The sequence below is a fragment of the Engystomops pustulosus genome, chromosome 9 (genome assembly GCF_040894005.1).
Source record: "Engystomops pustulosus chromosome 9, aEngPut4.maternal, whole genome shotgun sequence".
Classification (NCBI taxonomy): Eukaryota; Metazoa; Chordata; class Amphibia; order Anura; family Leptodactylidae; genus Engystomops; species Engystomops pustulosus.
Window position 1 is genome coordinate 35193708 of NC_092419.1, and position 20408 is coordinate 35214115.

Below are 20408 nucleotides of genomic sequence, written 5' to 3' on the forward strand. Positions count from 1 at the left end.
GGATTTTCTTTAAAGGAGCAAAGTTACCTAATTTTGATCCCTTGTGTCATGCTCTACCCTCTGTTAGGCGCTTCACAGGGCAAAACACATGTGGTTATGCAACTTGTGTTATAACTAAAGTGCAGGTAGCTGCTCGTCTGCATTGTCATCTTGTCCTCTAAAGGAGGGGACCCTTTTTTCCCAATGAGTAAAACCACAACCTATTCAACTTCTATTTGGTGGGGATACGCTTCTAAGTTATTTTGTGTTTCTTGGAACTGGCCATAAGTGCTACAAACACCAAATAATTGTGTCACAGAATGGATCAAGCGATGCAACACTGTGTGTGATCTCTAAAACACTGATACGTTGGGGCATATTTGGTACACTGATACATAGTGGCACTTACCATCAGTGGCGTAACTAGGAGAAGCAGGGCCCCATAGCAGACTTCTGAATGGGGCCCCCCTTCTCCCTTAAAAAATATACATATTTATACACTCACAAATTTGAGTTACAGTTACACAGTGAACACAGTACACATATAGAGCATAAAGCAGTATATATACACATCATACATTCTGTACACATACAGCATATATACATGACAGATAGAGTACATATACATCACATATATGTCATACACATATTGGGGCAGATTTACTTACCCAGTCCATTCGCGATCCAGCGACGCGTTCTCTGCGCTGTATTCGGGTTCGGCCGGGATTTAATAAGGCAGTTCCTCCGCCGTCCACCAGGTGGCGCTGCTGCGCTGAAAAGCAACTGAACGCGCCAGAGTTCACCGGCTCGGGATGAGTGAAGGTAAGCGCGTTCCGAGCGACACATTTTCCGTTCTTAAATGCGGCGGTTTTTCCGAATACGTCGGGGTTTCGTTCGGCCACGCCCCCCGATTTCCATCGCGCGCATGCCGGCGCCGATGCGCCACAATACGATCGCGTGCGCCAAAATCCCGGGGCAATTCAGGTACAATCGGCGCGAATCGGAAATATTCGGGTAACACGTCGGGAAAACGCGAATCGGGCCCTTAGTAAATGACCCCCATTATGTTGCACAATGTGTAGGATAATATATATATAATGGGGTACATCCTCCATTCTTTAGTTTGTCAGGTTGGATGATGGGGCCCCCTGACGCTGTTGGGGGCACTACCACTGTAGTTACACCCCTGCTTACCATGTCAATGGTGTAGATGCCCTGGAATAATCGCAAATGCTAGCTTATTGCTAGCACTTGCTATTATGTAGCCCAATCCGCCACCTTCACGCCAGTGGAGCTTAAAGGAAGGAAGGGGGGGCAGGGAGTGGGCGACTTTTCAGGCTGCATTTATCTCTACACCAGAAATAAACACAGCGCAAGACCCCGCCAGATACATCAAGAAACTTCAGCCCCTTGATGTATCACACTGCGCAAGAGTGCCGGCGTATGATAAATATCCCCCATTGTATCCAAAGGACACAAGTTGATAGACATAATCAACTGACTTAGTAATGTAAATTGGGAATATTACATGTTATTATTATATGTTATATTACACTTATCTAAAATTTAAAAAAAACAAGGGATTTATATGGTTTCATTTTTAAATTTCCTCCCTTTCCCCCTTAAGGTTCAGTTCAATGATTCCAAATATCGTTTATTTATCTGTCAAGCTGTGAAGTGCCATAATGCTGCGTCTTTTGGATGCTGACAAGCCCTAAGTATTTACACTTGAGCGCCTTACAGATCTCACTGGCAGTAAAAAAAGGTTTGGCACAAATTCCGGCTCTGAGAGAACTTTGCCAAATTTTCTCTTTCCTGGCAAAATGTCCCAAATTCTACAAGTAAATCCATAAGAGATTTTATGAAAGAAGGTTTCCCAAGTTCTGTTGCCATGGCAATACCTCCAATTACTAATCTTGCATCAGTAAAAGTAACATGTGCTTGTGACTACACGGAATCTGCTGTCATTGTGCCAACTCTCTCGAGGACATCTGATCGGGGAGATGCTCAAACTGGATAAAAACATAACCACGTTCCAGATGTCACTTTGCTACCAGATCGTAGACATTTCTAAACAAATAAGTGGAGAATATCTTCTTGTTCTAATGAGCGAGAGAATAAATTCTGCTTAAGTACTGGGGAAAAATGGCTAGTGGTGTGATGCATGATCCCTTCTTGCAATTATACTGTGCAACTCCTAAAAAAATCAAAACAGATCAAAATTTTCATGGTTCAGGAGGATCCAGGATTGATGTTCTACATAGAACAATGTCTAGTACTATGCCCTTATCCAGGGGCGTCACTAGGAGAAGCAGGACCCCATAGCATCTGTATGGGGCCCCACTTCCCCCTTAAAAACATATTTGCACACTTATCTATACACTCATAAATACACATAGTTATATAATTATATAAATACAGCAGATACACACATACACCATAAATATACATACAGTATATACACACCATACATACATACATAAATACAGTACCATATACACCAATGCAGCATATACACACATACAGCAAATATACACATATATACTATACCATACAATATACACACACCTAAGGCATGCCTAACACACAAGATGCCGGGCCCCCCTGACACTGCGGACCCCATGGCAGCTACTATGACTGCTGCTCCTGTAGTTACGCCTCTGCCCTTATCCATCACTTCTATCCTAAGATGTTACTTCATTTTCCCAGAGTGTGCAGCCTGTGAAAACTGACCTGTGTGTTGTGTTGGACTGCACACTTTGCAGAAGACTAGAGTCCTTGCATTATATTGAATCATGATGCAAGCACTCCCTGTCTGATGGCTCAACTGCAGTGGCAGAATTGATCTGCAGTTAGACAGTGGCTGTACAGTAGATGAAGTCTTCTTTTTCTCCATCCAGTCACTGTATAGGTCATGGAACAATAAGCTAAAACATCTGATTGGTGCATTGCCCGGGGGTCGGCCATCACAAATCACATGTAGCTAACCTATAGACAAGCTAAATATTGGGGCAGATTTACTTACCCGGCCCATTCGTGATCCAGCGGCGCGTTCTCTGCGGTGGATTCGGGTCCTTCGGCGATTCACTAAGGTAGTTCCTCTGACGTCCACCAGGTGTCGCTGCTGCGCTGAAGTCCGCCGAGGCCAGCCGGAGTTCACGATCCTATACTTGGTGAAGGTAAGTGCGTGTCCCATGACACTTTTTTTTTTTAAATGCGGCTGTTTCTCCGAATCTGTCGGGTTTTCATTCGGCCATGCCCCCGATTTCCGCCGCGTGCATGCCGGCCCCGATGCGCCACAATCCGATCACGTGCGCCAAAAACCCAGGGCAATACAGGGAAAATCTGCGCAAATCGTAAATATTCGGGTAACACGTCGGGAAAACGTGAATCGGGCCCTTAGTAAATGACCCACATTGTGTATGAAAAATGAGTGGGGGACTCAAAAGCCCCTTTAACAAGCTTTTCTCCTGTTACTGACACAATTATCTGATTCAAATGATCCAATAAGTGCAATACAAACGGCACGTGTAACCGCACCATTGGACAAAGCATGAGAATTTGACCCTTTAAATAAGTAATGAACGCTGAGAACAAGACATAAAGTTCTATGCAAAACCAAGTCATACTGTATCTGTACTTACACTCATTTGCATTTCTCAAAAGAATGGGTTCAGACAGTTCTTTTAATTACAAGCCATGAAAAAAAAAGTTTTCTCTTGTCTGATGTCTACAATAAGTCTGCAACAAAATGCATTCAAACAAGGTTTAGAACACTTGTAATATGTCTCATAAGGGAACAATGTGAAATGACAGGTAAATCGCTCTGTTATTTCTCTGCTTAGTGTAAAAGATATAATTCTCCTGTTCCAGTTGAGGACTAATATTTATCTGCTGCACCTCCTACCTCCAAAATCAATGCTGTCCCATAGAGCAAAGTGTGAAAATGCCCTTAGGCCTCTTGCCGTGAGCGGGTTTGATGCGTCCAACTTGCATCAAACTCAAGTCGTCTGTTTGCTGGAATGTCCGGCCCAAATGCCCAGCAACTGGAACTGACCTCAGCATGCCGATTCAGTTCTGGTTGCTGAGCATTTGGGTCGGATGTTCCAGCAAGCAGACAATGCGAGTTACTTACCTGGTCCATTCGCGATCCAGCGGCACGTTCTCTGCGGTGGATTCGGGTCCGGCCAGGATTCATTAAGGCAGTTCCTCCGAGGTGCTGCGCTGAAGAGCATCGGCACTGAAGTTCACCGGCCTATTCCTAGTGAAGGTAAGTGCAAGCTCCGCAACACATTTTTTTAAAATGCGGCGGTTTTTCTGAATCTGTCAGGTTTCCGTTGCGTGCATGCCAGCGCCGATGCGCCAAAATCCGATTGCGTGCGCCAAAATCCCGGGGCAATTCAAGGGAAATCGCCGCAAATGAGAAATATTCGGGTAACACGTCGGGAAAACGCGAATCGGACCCTTAGTAAATGACCCCCAATGTGTCCCAATATCTCACAGATACAACACAGGTAGAATAAAGTGGTTGACTATTTATGCTAAAGAAAGTTATTCCCCCACCAACTCCCCAAAATATGTGTTCATTATGTAAAGAGTAGTGTAAGTCATTGTGTGAATCCCCTGGAGGGGGAACAAAGGCATCAAACATTTCCTTCTGTTTCCAGCCACCACCAGGTTGGAAGTGATGATGCAACCAATCACTGGCCTCAGTAGCCGACTTTACTCCTCCATTATCAGGTCCACCATGCCCAATGAGTAATCATCACTGTGTAATAACTAACTGACTTTATCACACGTGATGTCCCACGTGATGTGCCAAGGCCTAGGCAGGTACAGTGACTCCCTGGCACTTCTGGCTTCTGACATTTCCCATCAAATATACTCAGGTCTGGTTTTTGCCGCCTGAGGCTAAAATTGAAAATTCTGACCCGTATCTGTTGATGCTACCTTACACACTAGTAGTCAGTGACTTCTATTATCTAGTACCTTACAGGTGATGATCTGCTCCATAAGGATTATGATTTCTCCTGGCCATGGTTTTTCTCTGCTGAATTCATAGTCAAAAATCTTCAGCTCTATGAAGCACAACTCCACACTGGGCCCCTAAAAATACCACAGTCCCTTACAGTATAATGGAGCATGTTCCGAATATATATATTATCGTCAAACATGACTGAACACACTATTCCCCACATAAAGTATACTTTATATAGTCACTTGAATAATTTATAGTATATACAGTATCCACATTATATTAGGTGCCCTAATTTAGCCTCCCTCCAGCAGTACACAGCCTCCCCTGTATACACAGCCTTCGCCCTGTATACACAGCCTCCCCTATATACAATACCACCCTCTATGTACAGCCTCCCCTACATACACATCTATGACACCCCAAAAAAATAATAAACTTTGTACTCCAGCCTGTGTCCTGCAGAGGGGTGCGCACAGGTGTGATGTGTTGCACCACTCTGCCTATCAATTACATTGGCACCTTAATGGCGCTGATGTAATTGTTTTTTTCACGCAGTATGGACTTGCCAGCCATTGGCAAGTCCGTACTACCAACGGCGAAATGCCGCCTCTAAAAGTGCCCGCAATCTGCCACCTGAGGCGGGATCTTCGCCCTACCTCATGCCAGATGCCGCCCTGGATATACTGATGGTAGACTCCTATAACTTACCCATCCAATGTTTCTTCTTCTTCACTAAGGTGTTTTACTATAGTCTAGAACGGTTGTGTTGAAGAACAGAAGACTTATATAAATGTGCAATGCCATGGCGTCCCCCAGCAGTCTGCAAATCTTGCAGGACTTTCCTTGCTTGCTGCCGGCTTGCAACGAAGGTCATCGTGCGCAGATTTGCATATTTTTTATATGCCTTTTTTTCTTCAACACACCAGTTCTAGACTATAGGAAAAATCAATAAACTATTTTTTTTTACCAATCCAGAATTTCTGAAAAACTTCTTTATGTCAAGTATCAAAAGTATCAGTAGGTAAGAAGACATTCCACTCCAGCTCTGAACGTGAGACCAGTTGTGGGCCCTGTCAAGAATAAAAGGCAGGGAGTCCCAGGGAACTTAGAAGAAAGTATCCAACATCTGTGATTGAAGTACAATTACATCAATATCAGGAGATATAGAAACTTCTAATACACTGCTGGAGAGCACCACATCCCATCAGATCTTGGAGAGAATTAGTTATTCAAGATTTTTCTGCATTTCTAATGTGGCGATTGTAGCTATTAGGAGATACGTATTGTTCCCTCTTTCTATACAGCACATTATGTGCATTCCCAACGTTACATTGTTATTCTTGTCACTTGGGACAAAGATGAGCAATTTCCTTTGTGTTCAAATGTTACCTGAGTTTGAGGAGGATGAAGAGGCGGATTCTTCTGTTTCACCGGCTTCATCTTGGCATCAAGTCACCTCATTGTACAGAGAGAGGCAATGACGAGGTAAACACCACATCCTATGCAATCATTAATCTTCACAGAGGTTTATCTACAGCAACAAAACAAATGGCAGCAAATGGTTAAATGGTTCTCTTCGAGGGTTTGTCCAACCACAACATGTTTTACCCTATTCAAAGTATAGTGGATAACCTGTTTATCTCTGGGGTCCCAGGGGTAGCAATATCATGAATCACAAGAATAGGGGTCTGTTGTACCCCCAAAAGAGCAACACAGCCAGATGCACATGATCTATGGCCCCCATGGAGATAGCAGAGTGCAGTACATGGCTACTTCCATCTGTGCTGTGGGAACTGAATGGAGCATCAATGCCCATGCTTTACCTGCCACTACATTCATTTGGGGTACAATGGACCCCTGTCCTTATGATCCACAGAAGTCCCACCACTGTAACCCTCTCCAGAGCCGGTGCCAGCACTGGGTATCCCTGGGCAGCTGTCAGGGTCCTAAGCTGCTGGGAGGCCCAGACAAGGAATCCATGGAGTGTCAGGGGGGCTTATATAAAATAACTATGAGGGAGCTGTCTGGTATGGTAAACATGCTGCCGCATGGGTTCACTGCAAAGGGGCCCACTGAGGCTCTGACGCCCAGGGGCCTACTGAAACCTGGAGCCGACCCTGCTCTCCAGTCTGCTAGTTATTCCCTATATTGTCTGAGGTGAGCTAATGTATAACCAGTGTTTTGGATAACTTTTCTGGCTAAGCTGTCATGTATACGTGCATAAGACACAATGGCCGATTTCTATATGTTACACCTACAGTATTTGGCGTTTTGTAGCAATGTTCTCCTCTGCTGGCTCTTGCTCTCATTCTCAGTTGTCTTAGAAAAGCTGGTGGGTGGAGACCAGATGCAATATTGTCTCCCATACACTGCACATGGAGAAAAAAAGTGAAAGTTCTGTTTTTTACAAACTCAAAATGCATTATAGAGAATGCAATTAGGACCTAGAGAGGCACGGATATGTATGAATATGGAAAAAGGTCTTGGTATGAAGTAAGTACACATGAGATAAAAAAAAAACTGAAACTGATGTGTGTCTCTTTCTTTACTCTTAGGGCAGTTACAGTGCAGAGGACGTGACTCCTTACATCATAGTGAAATATGAAGCGAGGAGTCCCTTCTATTCCCTTAGGAGTCTAAATGTCGCTATATACCTTAGTTAACTATCAGCCAAATGTTTAGAAAGCCCACAGCTATTCTTTGTGATTCCACATATTAGGAGAAGGGAATTAGCCACTGATCTTGAGATATCATTACCAGTACGTTGTGAAGAAGAACACCTTCCACATTATGGGGCTCATTTACTATAGGTCTGCGGACTGCATTTTCGTCGGGTTTCCCGACGATTACGGTGTTGCGCCTCATTTAACAGGGGTTTTTGGCGAACGTGATCGGATTTTGGCGCATCGGCGCGGGCTTTCACGCAGCACAAATCAGGGGGCGGGCCGTTGGACAATCCGACAGATTCAGACAACGCGCAGGATTTAACATTGCAGACCGATTTGACATGCTTTGTGCAGCGCTGCGTAATCTGTGTGCGCTATATAAATAAAGAATTATTATTATTATTTATTATTAAATCGTGCCGCACGACATGTACTAATATACACCAGGAAGAAGAAGGTGATCTCCGGCAGACCACAGCGGGAAAGCGACAGATGCAGGATCTCGGGCAGCGATGTTGGTGAATCGCTCCGGACTTAATCTTTGTCGGACCGGGTAAGTAAATGTGCCCCAATGTTTCTTTCATGGCTCAGTGTTATGGCATCATTAAGAAAATCAACTTTGAAGTGAGATATAAATTGGTTGTATAAAGTCATGGAGGTAGAGAGTTCAGCATTGAAGTCAAGCTCCCCAGCCTCAGAATAACGGAGATCTGGCTAGTGATGTGCGTGGATGTAGGACCATCAATTACAGTGAAGAAGGTAGAAAGAGGTGAGGAGAGCTTGACTTCCGTGTTAAACTCTCCGCCTCCTTGACTTTATACAACCACATTACATGTCACTTCAAAGTTGATTTTGTGTGTTATGCACAAATCACAAACGGAAACTCTTTTTTACAGGTTTTATATTGATTTGTCTAAAAGGATTGAAATAAGATGATTTAAAAAAAAAAAGTTGATTTTCTGGACAATGCCACCACGCTGAGCCATGAAATAGACATCATCTAGAAGGTATTCAGCTTCTTGATGACGTACTGGTAGTGGTCTATTAGGACAATTACTGCTGACAGGTTCCCTTTAAAGGAAATCAAACATCAAAATCAAGCATGATAAACCAGGGACACTTATTTATAGCTCAAGGCACCATGACTGTGGTAATCTTCTTATATTTGTTATCCATGGCCTCCATCCATCTAAAATCAACTTTTAAAATTAGACTAATGAGGGGGACATTACATTACCTCTCTGTGCTGTAGCTTTACAAGATGTTACATGGTGCAGGAGCACTTCCTCCTTCCACTGTGTGCTGAAATTTCCTCTGCTGTTGTGAGATTACATCAGGCGGAAGAAGGGGGACCTCCTGGGAGAGCAGGGAGGAGGGTGAGGCAGTGTAACAGTCTCTGAAGCTGCAGTATGGAGGGACTTTGCAAACGCCTCCCAGCTCCACCTGAGTTCTTCTGGCTCATTAGCATACTTTTACTTAAGTTGATTTTTGAAGTAAGGAGACCATAGATAACAAATATAAGAAGATTATCACAGTCACCGTGGCGGATCTATGCGTAAGTGCCCCTGGTTTATCATAGAGTTCTATTGTAGACGTCCTTTAAATTTCCATCCCCCCCCTATTTACACCTATGGTTTGGCTGGTCTTGCACCACCCATGATTTTTAAGTACATGCCCAAATTAAGTGTGATTTTGATATTCGGCTAGGACATGTAGTAGTGTATGATTCTGGCTCAGAGTGAGTTTCTGGGGGAAGGGACTTGTATACGAGTGTCATTTCTTTACTGCTTTTATCTCTTCATTAACCTTAATACTTCACACTGCATGAAAGCATATATTAAAATTAAGCTCACAAAATCCTATTAATAATTAATGGATATGACAGCACATTGCCTTTTTCTATGGCTGTTTAAAGCCAGGAGCTCCAATTTACATTTCACAGTATTGCGTCTATAGAGCCGTATCAGTATGAATGTATTTATTATCTGACATCTTCCATAGCGAACACTTGTATATCAGAAAAAAAAAACAGGAGTAAAACCCACTTTGCAGGATTTCTGTATGAAAATTCAGTCCTCATTCCCAGCACCTCCCACACTGCTCAGATCTATTGTAACCAGTCTAAGACTGAGGAGTTTGGAAGACAATTCTTGAATCAGCAGCATGTACATAGCAAATCTGCAATAGTGTCCGGAGTTATGCGGCTCCCAAATTCCATGTAGCACACAAGGAATTTATTACAAAAAACAATTTTATTTTTAATACGGGAAAATAAGCTTGGAATTTTTCCATCACCAAACCAGACATCTGCCATGAATAGCACGGCCCTTCTCCGAGCTGGGAATGGAAGTGAACCACTTTACGGAGAAGATGGTGAAGATGTGTCTCCTGGTTTGGAGGTCCTGGCGACCATTTCCATAACATATGCTCTTATCATTTCCATCGGTCTCCTTGGGAATACAATACTTATCAAAGTATTTTTCAAGATTAAGTCAATGCAGACTGTCCCCAACATTTTCATCACCAGCCTTGCTTTCGGAGACTTGCTTCTTCTCCTGACGTGTGTTCCAGTGGATGCCTCTCGCTACATGGTGGACACATGGATTTTTGGGAGGATTGGCTGCAAGGTTATATCTTTCATCCAGCTCACTTCTGTAGGAGTGTCAGTGTTCACCTTGACTGTGCTCAGTGCTGACAGGTAAGAGTCTCACTGTCTTTCTCATTGTCTCATGTCTTCTTGTAACTTATAGATCTGCTTCTATCTCAGGTAGGTTTATGGCACTTTCACTGCTGACTTGTCCATAAAACCCACTTTGTGTCTTTTCCAATCTCCAGGTCACGTACAAATAGGTTCTTTAGGTTTTTATATAAGTTGAATTATTAAGTACATTGAAAATTATTTATTTTAGAATTGCAAATCCAATTTTTCTTTTGACAATTTGATTTTCAAGATTTAGTGCCGTCATTACAGACACCGTACAGCTCATCATTGCAGCCTGGGAATAAAGTGAAGCATCCAGAGATCTTCACCAGTAGGCAGAGAGGTCCTTCTATAACTAGGGGTCGCCTGTAAGTCGGGTGTCCATAAGTCGGGGACCGCTTGTATTCATAGTTTATAAAATAAACAAAAAATAATAGATAAATATAAAGAATATAAATAAACAGATTGTCCTATTTTAATACAAAAGCTTTTCTAGAAAGACCACTACATTGTGTCCACATATCCTAATAGGGCATACAAAGGAAACCTTTATAGAAGAATACTATCAATTGCCCAGATATTAACTCATAAGTGTCACTTGTTGCCTATAATTACATTATGATGAGAAAAAAACATAACAGTAACAGGTTTGACCATTTCTTTTATATTTGGACAACTTGGAATGATAAAGACTTTAAGTGATTGATATATGTATAATATGTAAGTGGTTGCTGTCTGGCATACCAGGATGAACACATGTCAGTTACTTCTACCTTAATAAAATCATGAACATATCAATTTTTGATAGAGAAAATGGAAAATGTCCCCTATTTAAGGGAATGTTCAGGAATGCATAGACAGTAACAACCCTTGATTAGTAAGGTATACAATGTTACCTCCCAAATATACAGGTATACTCTGAGTAAGGCCAGTTTCACATGGTCAGTATTTGCATATCAGTCTAGAAGCTCAAACCAGAAGCGGATCACAGAGGATGTACAGGCGGTCCCCTACTTAAGGACACCTGACTTACAGATGACCCCTAGTTAAAGACAGACCCCTCTGCCCAGTGTGACCTCTGGTGAAGCTCTCTGAATGCTTTACTATAGTCCCAGACTGCAATGATCAGCTGTAAGGTGTCTGTAATGAAGCTTTATTGATAATCCTTGGTCCCATTACAGCAAAACATTTTGAAACTACAATTGTCACTGAGCCCAAAAAATTTGTCTGGAACTACAATTATAAAATATACAATTCCGACTTACATACAACTTAAGTACAAACCCAAGGAACCTATCTTGTAGTTAACCCGGGTACAGCCTTTACATTATGATTTTTATCTGTAGTCATCCCTCCTGGTTTTGGCTCCCAAAAATATCAATAAAAAACAGTGATTGCGTCATTTTTAAAAATGTTTACCTTTTTTTTTAGTTTTTAGTAATGAAAAGTCATTAACATGTCCCCTGTATTGTTTTATGGCGCAGATACCGAGCTATTGTGAAGCCCTTGGAGCTGCAGACCTCGGATGCCGTCTTGAAGACCTGTGGAAAAGCAGTTTGTGTCTGGATAATTGCCATGTTGCTCGCGGCCCCAGAAGCCGTGTTTTCTGATCTCTATGAATTCAGCTCCTCTGACAAAAATACATCATTTAAAGCCTGTGCCCCTTACCCTGTCTCCGAGAAAATCTTACAAGAGGCTCATTCTCTCATGTGTTTCCTAGTCTTTTACATTGTGCCACTGTCAATCATTTCTGCATATTATTTCCTTATTGCAAAAACACTCTACAAAAGCACCTGCAATATGCCGGCAGAGGAGCACACGCACGCCCGCAAACAGGTGGGTGACCAACAACAAATCAAGTATTTCTGTTAAAATGCTTTATGTTGGCATAAAGATAATCTACCATCATAATCCATCATGATAAACCGGGGACACTTACTCATAGATCCAGGCACCGTGACTGAGGTTATCTTCTTATATTTGTGATTCATGGCCTCCTTCCTTCTAAAATCAACTTTTAACATTATGCTAATGAGCCACAAGGGCTAAAGGGGTTGTTATCAGAGCCCCTCTGTGCTGTAGTTTCACAGGCTGGAACACTGTCTCACCCTACCCCCTGTTCCCTCAGCACTTCCCCCTTCCTCTGCCGGGTGTAATCTCCCTGCAGAAGAAGAGGTTTCAGCTCACAGTGCGAAGGGGAGGGCTCCTGTACAGTGTAACAGCCTGTGAATCTTCAGCACAGAGGAGAGGTAGAGAGGTAAGCTTTCTAGCTTATTAGCTAAAAGTTTATTTTAGAAGGAAGGAGGATGGATAACAAATATAAGAAGATGACCACCGCCATCGTGCCTGGATATTGCTTTTTCGGACTATAAGGCGCACCGGAGTATAAGGCGCACCATCAATAAATGCCTGCTAAAATGTCTAGGTTGACATATAAGGCGCACCGGATTATAAGGCGCACCTGATTATAAGGATGAATGACCAGCAGGTGGCAGACCTGTGCACAGTTCAAGACAGCTGTTGTCTGTAAGTACGGTTCATATAGAAGGCGCACTGGACTATAAGGCACATCTTTGATTTCTGAGAAAAAGGATTTTTTGTGTGCCTTATAGTCTGAAAAATACGGTAGATATCCTTAAAGGGATTGCCAAAATTATTTAAAAAAAAAAGAAGGTGAGCACCCAGGTTGCTCATTGACTTGAATTTGCAGGAGCAAAGAAAGCCTATGGGATTGAACAGTTTTCTGTACATAAACGTCACTATTGTGATACAGTTCAGAAGGAATTGTGAAAGGCGTCCAAAACTACAACAATGCTGCTTTCCCTTTAATCTCTAGGTGATTTGGATCACAGATGCTGGACCACTACCAATCATAATGACACTATCAGACAATATGCTATCACTTTATGAGATGGGAAAAAGAATAGACAAATGATAATTAAACCCATACATGTGTATATGCTGACATTGCAATAGGATGTCAGATTTACATGGGAATATAAGCAGCCAAAATGTTCCCAGATGCCCAAAAAAAAAACGGGACTTTCGGATCTACTTAGTGTTAGCTGTTAAATGAACATAGCAAATATTGTATCTAGGAAATTCCCTGAAAAATTTGTGGATATATGAGCTCTCCTTATGGAGACTTTGCCAAATAATACACAAACTCTAACTTTGGCTATGCACTACCTTTATGACCACATGTAACGTGTACAAGTTTAAGAAATTGGGGTATCGCCATCGTATTTAATATTCCATGCCGTGTACTGGGAAGCGGGAAAAAAATTCCAAATGCAGTGAAATTGGTGAAAAACGCTTTTGCGTTGTTTTCTTGTGGGCTTGGATTTTACGGATTTCACTGTGCGTCACAAATGACAGGTCTACTTTATTCTTTGGGTCGGTACAATTACGGGGATACCAAATTTGTATAGGTTTTATAATGGTTTCATACATTTACAAAAATTAAGACCCCCTGTACAAATATATCATGTCATTTTTGCAACATTTGATGACGTTTTCAATGCTACTATTTTTAGGACTGTACAACCTTTTGATCACTTTTTATAGAATTTTGTAATGTTTTTTTAAAATGGCAAAAAACTGCCATTTTCAACTTTGGGCACTATTTTTAAACGCAGTGAAAAACCGCTATAAAATTTTGATAGATCGGGCATTTTTGGACACGGTGATACCTAATGTGTCTATAAAGTTCCAGAGAACTTTGAATTTTTAGTTTTTTTGATGATTTGAATTTTTAGTTTTTTTTATTATAATTTTTTAAAAACATTTTTTATTTTTACTATTTTTCACACTCCCTAGGGTACTTTAACCCTAGCTTGTCTGATTGATCATATCATATACTGCCATACCGCAGTATGGCAGTATATGGGGATTCCCTCTCCTCTTAATACGATGCAGCCGAAGACCAGGATCAGCAAAGACTTACCACCTACGGAGAGGGCTCAGCCTGTGAGCCCTCTCCATGCACCCACAACCAGCATGTGATGTACTATTACGTCACATGCGAGTAAGGGGTTAAAATAGCTCAGAGCTTGTGTGATAAATATATAATCATAGGTCCCATATAGTAGTTTATATATTAGGAATCCGCTGTTTACCCACAGTTACGAGCTTACAAACATTAGAGTCCGTTCAGAGCACCAGTAGTGAGGTCCATTCAGAGCACATGTAACTCTGGTGTCCCGGAATGCTAATAAGAAAAGCTGGCTGACCGCTTGGTTGGGCGCATACATGGTTTGCTTCAATGGCTAACATCAAGTCCCAGCAGGATAGGCTTTCGCCGCATTTGATGATATTTACTATTTCTCGTCATCCAGTCCAGTTGTAGTATTTGCACAAGGTCTCCACAACAAATTAAGGTTGCCTTGCAGGGGTGTGGAGACTTATAGAGACTTATTTACTAATGGTCCGCAGCCGCACTTTCGTCGGATTTTCCGACATTTTTGGGGATTGCACAGCTGTGACAGGTGTTTAATGCGCGATCAGACTTTGCTGGATTTCATGCAACAGAAATCGGAGGCAGGCCATCGGATGATCCGACTGATTCGGACTGAGCGCGGGATTTAAAGGGCACCTACCACCACGAATCTACCTATAAAGGTAGATTGGGTGGTAGGTGGATGTACGGGACGTGAGGATAGCCCTTTTTAGAGCTAATCCTCACGTCCCCGCTAGCGTAGCATAAACTTTATTGCCCTAATATGTCAATTTTATTAAGCGGCTACTGGGGCGTGGAGTAGCCGGACACGAGGCTACACGGCGCAGAACTCCGGCTTCTCGGACGGGGGCGCGCAGCTGCCAGGAGCTGCGCGCCGAAGATCACAGGGTAGGCGGGGGAAAGCGGCTACTGGGGCGTGGAGTAGCCGCGCCGTGTAGCCTCGTGTCCGGCTACTCCACGCCCCAGTAGCCGCTTAATAAAATTTACATATTAGGGCAATAAAGTTTTTGCTACGCTAGCGGGGACGTGAGGATTACCTCTAAAAAGGGCTATCCTCACGTCCCATACATCCACCTACCACCCGATCTACCTTTATAGGTAGATTTGTGGTGGTAGGTTCCCTTTAACATTAAAATTGTGTCGCAATCCAATGCACTTACATACACCGGGAAGAAGAAGGTGATCTCCGGCAGACCTAAGCAGGGAAGCGACACATGCAGGATATCGGGCGCACAATCTTAATGAATTGTGGCAGATGTGCATTCCTTTCGGACAATGCACTTTTGGGGAACGGGCAAGACAGGTAAATAAATGTGCCCCATAGTCATTGACGCTCCACTGGGGGATTCTGGGAAATACAACATTACACATTCCTTTTTCAGAAAGCCTAATGACACCAAGTATATCTATTCCAGAAGTAACAGACTCCCAACCAAAACGATATACTGGTTTAGCTTTAATCCTGCATCATGTCATGAGGCTTCCTTACAAGGTATCCAATGTTTTCATCCTGGAAGATGTATTTGCATATTTTCCAGTATCCCCCAGGGGAGGCTTAATGGCAGTAAGTCTCCACAGGCCAGCAAGGTGACCATTATTGGCAAAGTCTCTGTAAGGAGAACTCTCGCTTCCCCGGCCTAGTAGTCATAAGCCTCTCACTCAGCTCAACCAGTTCCCTACACTGTCCTGAAGACATATAAAGATTAAAAATCTGGCTGGAGCTCTTCATTCAACCTGATATACTCTTTCATTAGTGTATCTCCACCAATTCCAGAACAGATTGAGTAATTTTGGGATTCCACACGACTATAAGCTCTTCACCAAGAACAAGCCACCATTCATACCAGGAAAGCTAGCTCTATATCTCCTTACACCCAGAGATCCCTCTTCGGTGTTTGCTATAGAGGAAATTTACATACATATACTGGAGTGTGTTGCATCCAATAAAATACTTTTGATTGTCTTATAATCACAAACAAAGTGATTAAAATGTGTATATATAAGATTCCATGAGGACACCAATCTCTTGTGCCGGGCCCTGGGTTTCACCTGAATAGCTTCTTCCAGGGCATGACAGGCGTCCGTCCTCATACTTCAAATTTCCCATTCATAAAACCTGCGATTATCCTATCATGAAAGGAAAATTTGTGGAGGATGTATTTCTTATTGTTAAATTAGGATTTATACAAGTTTTTTCTTTTATATTAAAGATACAATGTTGTGAGTGGAGACATTGGGGCACATTTACTAAGAACAGGGCAAACTGCACTGAATGCAGTTTGCTTGTGTATAGTGCAGGGTGCGCTACATTCGGGATTTCTGGCTCCCGTTCTTCATAAATCTGGTGCCCCCTGCATAGCTCCAACAGACTGCACCTCTTTGGTGCACCTTTAAAGCAGGTCGTGCAACAAAATTCTGTCCGACTTGACATGATAAATCTGGCACATGGCCTGACTGAGCACCAGAGCGCCCCTTAATTTGTGTCCCATGATGCCGAGTGCAGCTGTACCACAAAAGGGTCGCATGCTACAAATAGGTGCAAAGACCTTAGTAAATGTGCTCCTATATGTATTCAACATTTAATATATGATTATCTTTGTTTGGAAACATAATAGGGAATAAATGAAGTATGAGCACAGACGCCAGTCATGCCCCAGAAGATATTAAGGTTAAACCCAAGGTCAGGCAGAGGAGATTGGCGTCCTTATAGAATATTATATATGCACATTTTAATCACTTTGTTAGTATAAGACAATCAAAAGTATTTTATTGGATGCAACACACTACAATATATGTATGTACATTTCTTCTATAGCAAACACTGTTGAAGAGGGATCTTTAGGTGTGGAGGATTTAGAGTTAGCATTCCTGGTGTGAATGGTGACTTGTTCTTGATGGAGAACTTCTAGTTGTGTGAAATCCCAAAATTGCTCGATCTGCTCTGGAATCGATGGATATACACTAATGAAGAGCTCCGGACAGATTTTTAATCTTTATATGACTTTGTATTTGGACTTTTGGATCGGTCCTAGACTGTATGCAGCTTTTTTACCATAGAAAATTAATTTTTTTACTGTGCTGAAGAGATGGAAACACATCGAAACAGCGGTGTCAGCAGTGGGAATCTGTTCCTTATGGAATAGTTATACTGGTTTGGCTTCTATCCCGCATCATGTCATTAGGCTTCCTGAAAGTCATGCTTGATGTTAAGGGGGGTTGCCTTACAAGGTAGCCAAGAGTCATTGGGCGCGGCCGGCTGAGCGTGGGGGCACCTCTGGGATGTATGCCGCTGCGAATATGCATGAGTGCCAGTGTATGATAAATGTCCTCCTATATCCCTGCATATGCAGATTTTAAGGACCACAACTACAGGCGGTCCCCTACTTAAGGACACCCGACTTACAGACAACCCATAGTTACAGACGGACCCCTCTGCCCCATGTGACCTCTGGTGAAGCTCTCTGGATGCTTTACTATAGTCCCAGACTGCAATGATTAGCTGTAAGGTGTCTGTAATGAAGCTTTATTGATAATTCTTGGTCCAATTACACCAAAAATTTTGAAACTCCAATTGTCACTGGGACAAAAGAAAAAAAATTGTCTAGAACTTCCATTATAAAATATACAGTTTCGACTTACATACAAATTCAACTTAAGAACAAACCTCCAGACCCTATCTTGTATGTAACCTGGGGACTGCCTGTACTAATGTAGACTGTTCTGGTTGTATACACAGAGACCTACAATACATTGTAATTGGACCATTCAGTAGTCACTAAAATTTCCCTGGTGAGAGCAATTCCTATAATTAAATGGTGAGTTTCTCATTTATTCTAATTACAAATAAAGTTCTGCCAACTCCAGAACAAATTAGAAGGAACCAATTATTCTTAATGCGCAATTAATTATTAAAGGACTAAAAACTTCTGCTACTCTTCCTATGACGGCTAATGACTGAGTTTGTATTTTTCCCGGTTACTTTAATTGGGAGATTATTATGTTAAATCTCAGTTGTGTTTCCAAAATGAACTTCATTAATTGTACATGAAATATTAGCAGCTCTTGTCCCTAAGGTAAAATATTCTTCCTATTTCTTCTATGAAGATAGTCTATAACATTACATTGGGGAGGATATTGTTAATGAACTAAAGATATGTAAAGTTGTTAACAGCTTATTGTATTCTGGTAACATATGGATATGGATCTGGAACAAGCTATGAACATATGCTGGAGCAATGTGTACATTTTCTATATACGGATTGTAAAACATATTGGAGGAGATCTATGAAAATGTCTAAAAGACAAATTGGCGCTCATTTACTAAGGGATTTGCACGGCTGTGACAGGTATTTAACATGTGTTTGCGCTAGGATTGTGTCGCACGCAATGGTTTTTTGCCTTTAGCCTAAATGTGGGTGCACATCCACTGGAGCCCATCCAAGGTCAAAGCATACGTGTCAGGGGGAGATTTATCAGAAGGGCCTGAGAGCGAAACTGTTCAATCAGAGCTCAGCTTTCATTTTCCAACAGCAGTTTATGACATTAAAGCTGAGCCCTGATTGGTTTGCGTTGGGCAACCAGTTTTGCTCTTAGACACTTCTGAAAATCTCCCCCTAGTTTCTGAGGAGGGCAACATAGAATAGAGGAGATGATGATGTTGCCCACATACCTACTTTTAGGAATTCCAGTGTCAACCCATTTTCTCAATAGTGACTCTAAAACCATAAACTAAACGAGGTTAACCACTGTACCTCATGTTTTTGTAATGTGTGGGTAAGTGTGTTTTTTAAATGAAAGCTGAGCACTGATTGGTTTCCATGGGCAACTCAGACACTTCTGATAAATCTCCCCCACTGTATCAATGTAGTTATGTGAGTTTTCGGTCTTTAAAAACAACTGTGGGGAAAAAGAAGGTTGAGCTCTGATTGGCTGCCATGGGCAACTAGAACAGTTCTGAGACACTTCTGATAAATCTCCCCCAGTGACTTTATCACTCATTATAGTATAAATATATGTTTTCAGAACATAAAGCAAAATTTCCAGGTTCCATGAAGACCTCATTGGTGCAACTCATACTTAGATGCGTCTGCCTACCATGTAACATCAGGTTGCAGTGGCAGCAGAAATTACCTATAAATCTCGGTAATATTCACTTTTATTTTGCAGATTGAATCCCGCAAAAGAGTCGCCAAAACAGTCCTGGTGCTGGTTGCTCTCTTCGCCTTCTGCTGGTTGCCCAACCACATCCTCTACCTGTATCGATCCTTCACCTACCACTCAGCGGTGAATTCCTCCATGCTTCATCTATCTGCTACTATTTTTGCCCGTATTCTTGCTTTTAGTAATTCCTGTGTCAATCCATTCGCTCTGTATTGGCTCAGCAGAAGTTTTAGGCAACATTTTAAGAAGCAGGTTTACTGCTGCAAGACACATCCACCGCCATCCCAACCGAGCCCGACCCATAGCAGCAACACGGCAATGACTGCTATCAAGGGCAACATCCCAATGTCAGAGATCAGCATCAGTTTATTGGGAGCTTACGAAATCAAAAGAGACGGTGACAGTATTTAATACTATGTGTATGGTGCGTTCATGGAGTTAGGGGAGGACAACTACATTCATGCTAGGGATCTATGGGGTTTTTACATCGGCTTGTGTGGCCTGAATACAGATACTAAATGATGGCTACCTTGGGCCTATATGAATGAGGCCAGAATTTTCTAATCTTAGGGTAAATGGTTTAATACATGAGGTGTGATCCTGTGTTGTATTCCTCCAAAATACAAATATAAAATATATATTGACACAAGAGATGTTTTAAAAACGGACTGTCACCTGTTCTGATTAATACTTAACGGGGTTATCACAAGCATTTAAAGGGAACATGTCATGGCTATTCGGGACACTAAATCATCCACAGGTCATTATGGATTAGAGTCTCAAATTGCCCCGTTTGATGTTAAAGCATACCGAAGAAATTTTTTCTTATACTTACCTCGTCTCCTGCACGTTTCGGCAAGTGAAGACGGCATATTAAAACCTGGCCTTACTCTGCGAGCGTCATAGCTACAACGCATGTGCAGTGTGATTCACATCCGGTATCACAAGAAGAGGCGCTGGGGTGGG

At 42.2% G+C, this 20408-nt stretch overlaps 1 protein-coding gene across 1 annotated transcript; it reads left to right on the plus strand.

The window, feature by feature from the left end:
- The first annotated feature begins 9629 nt into the window (after positions 1 to 9629).
- On the plus strand, positions 9630 to 20408 carry BRS3 (bombesin receptor subtype 3). Its single transcript, XM_072124207.1, has 3 exons — positions 9630 to 10321; positions 11809 to 12160; positions 19449 to 20408. The coding sequence occupies exons 1-3, from the start codon at positions 9936 to 9938 to the stop codon at positions 19851 to 19853; spliced, it is 1143 nt and encodes a 380-aa protein (XP_071980308.1). The 5' UTR covers positions 9630 to 9935; the 3' UTR covers positions 19854 to 20408.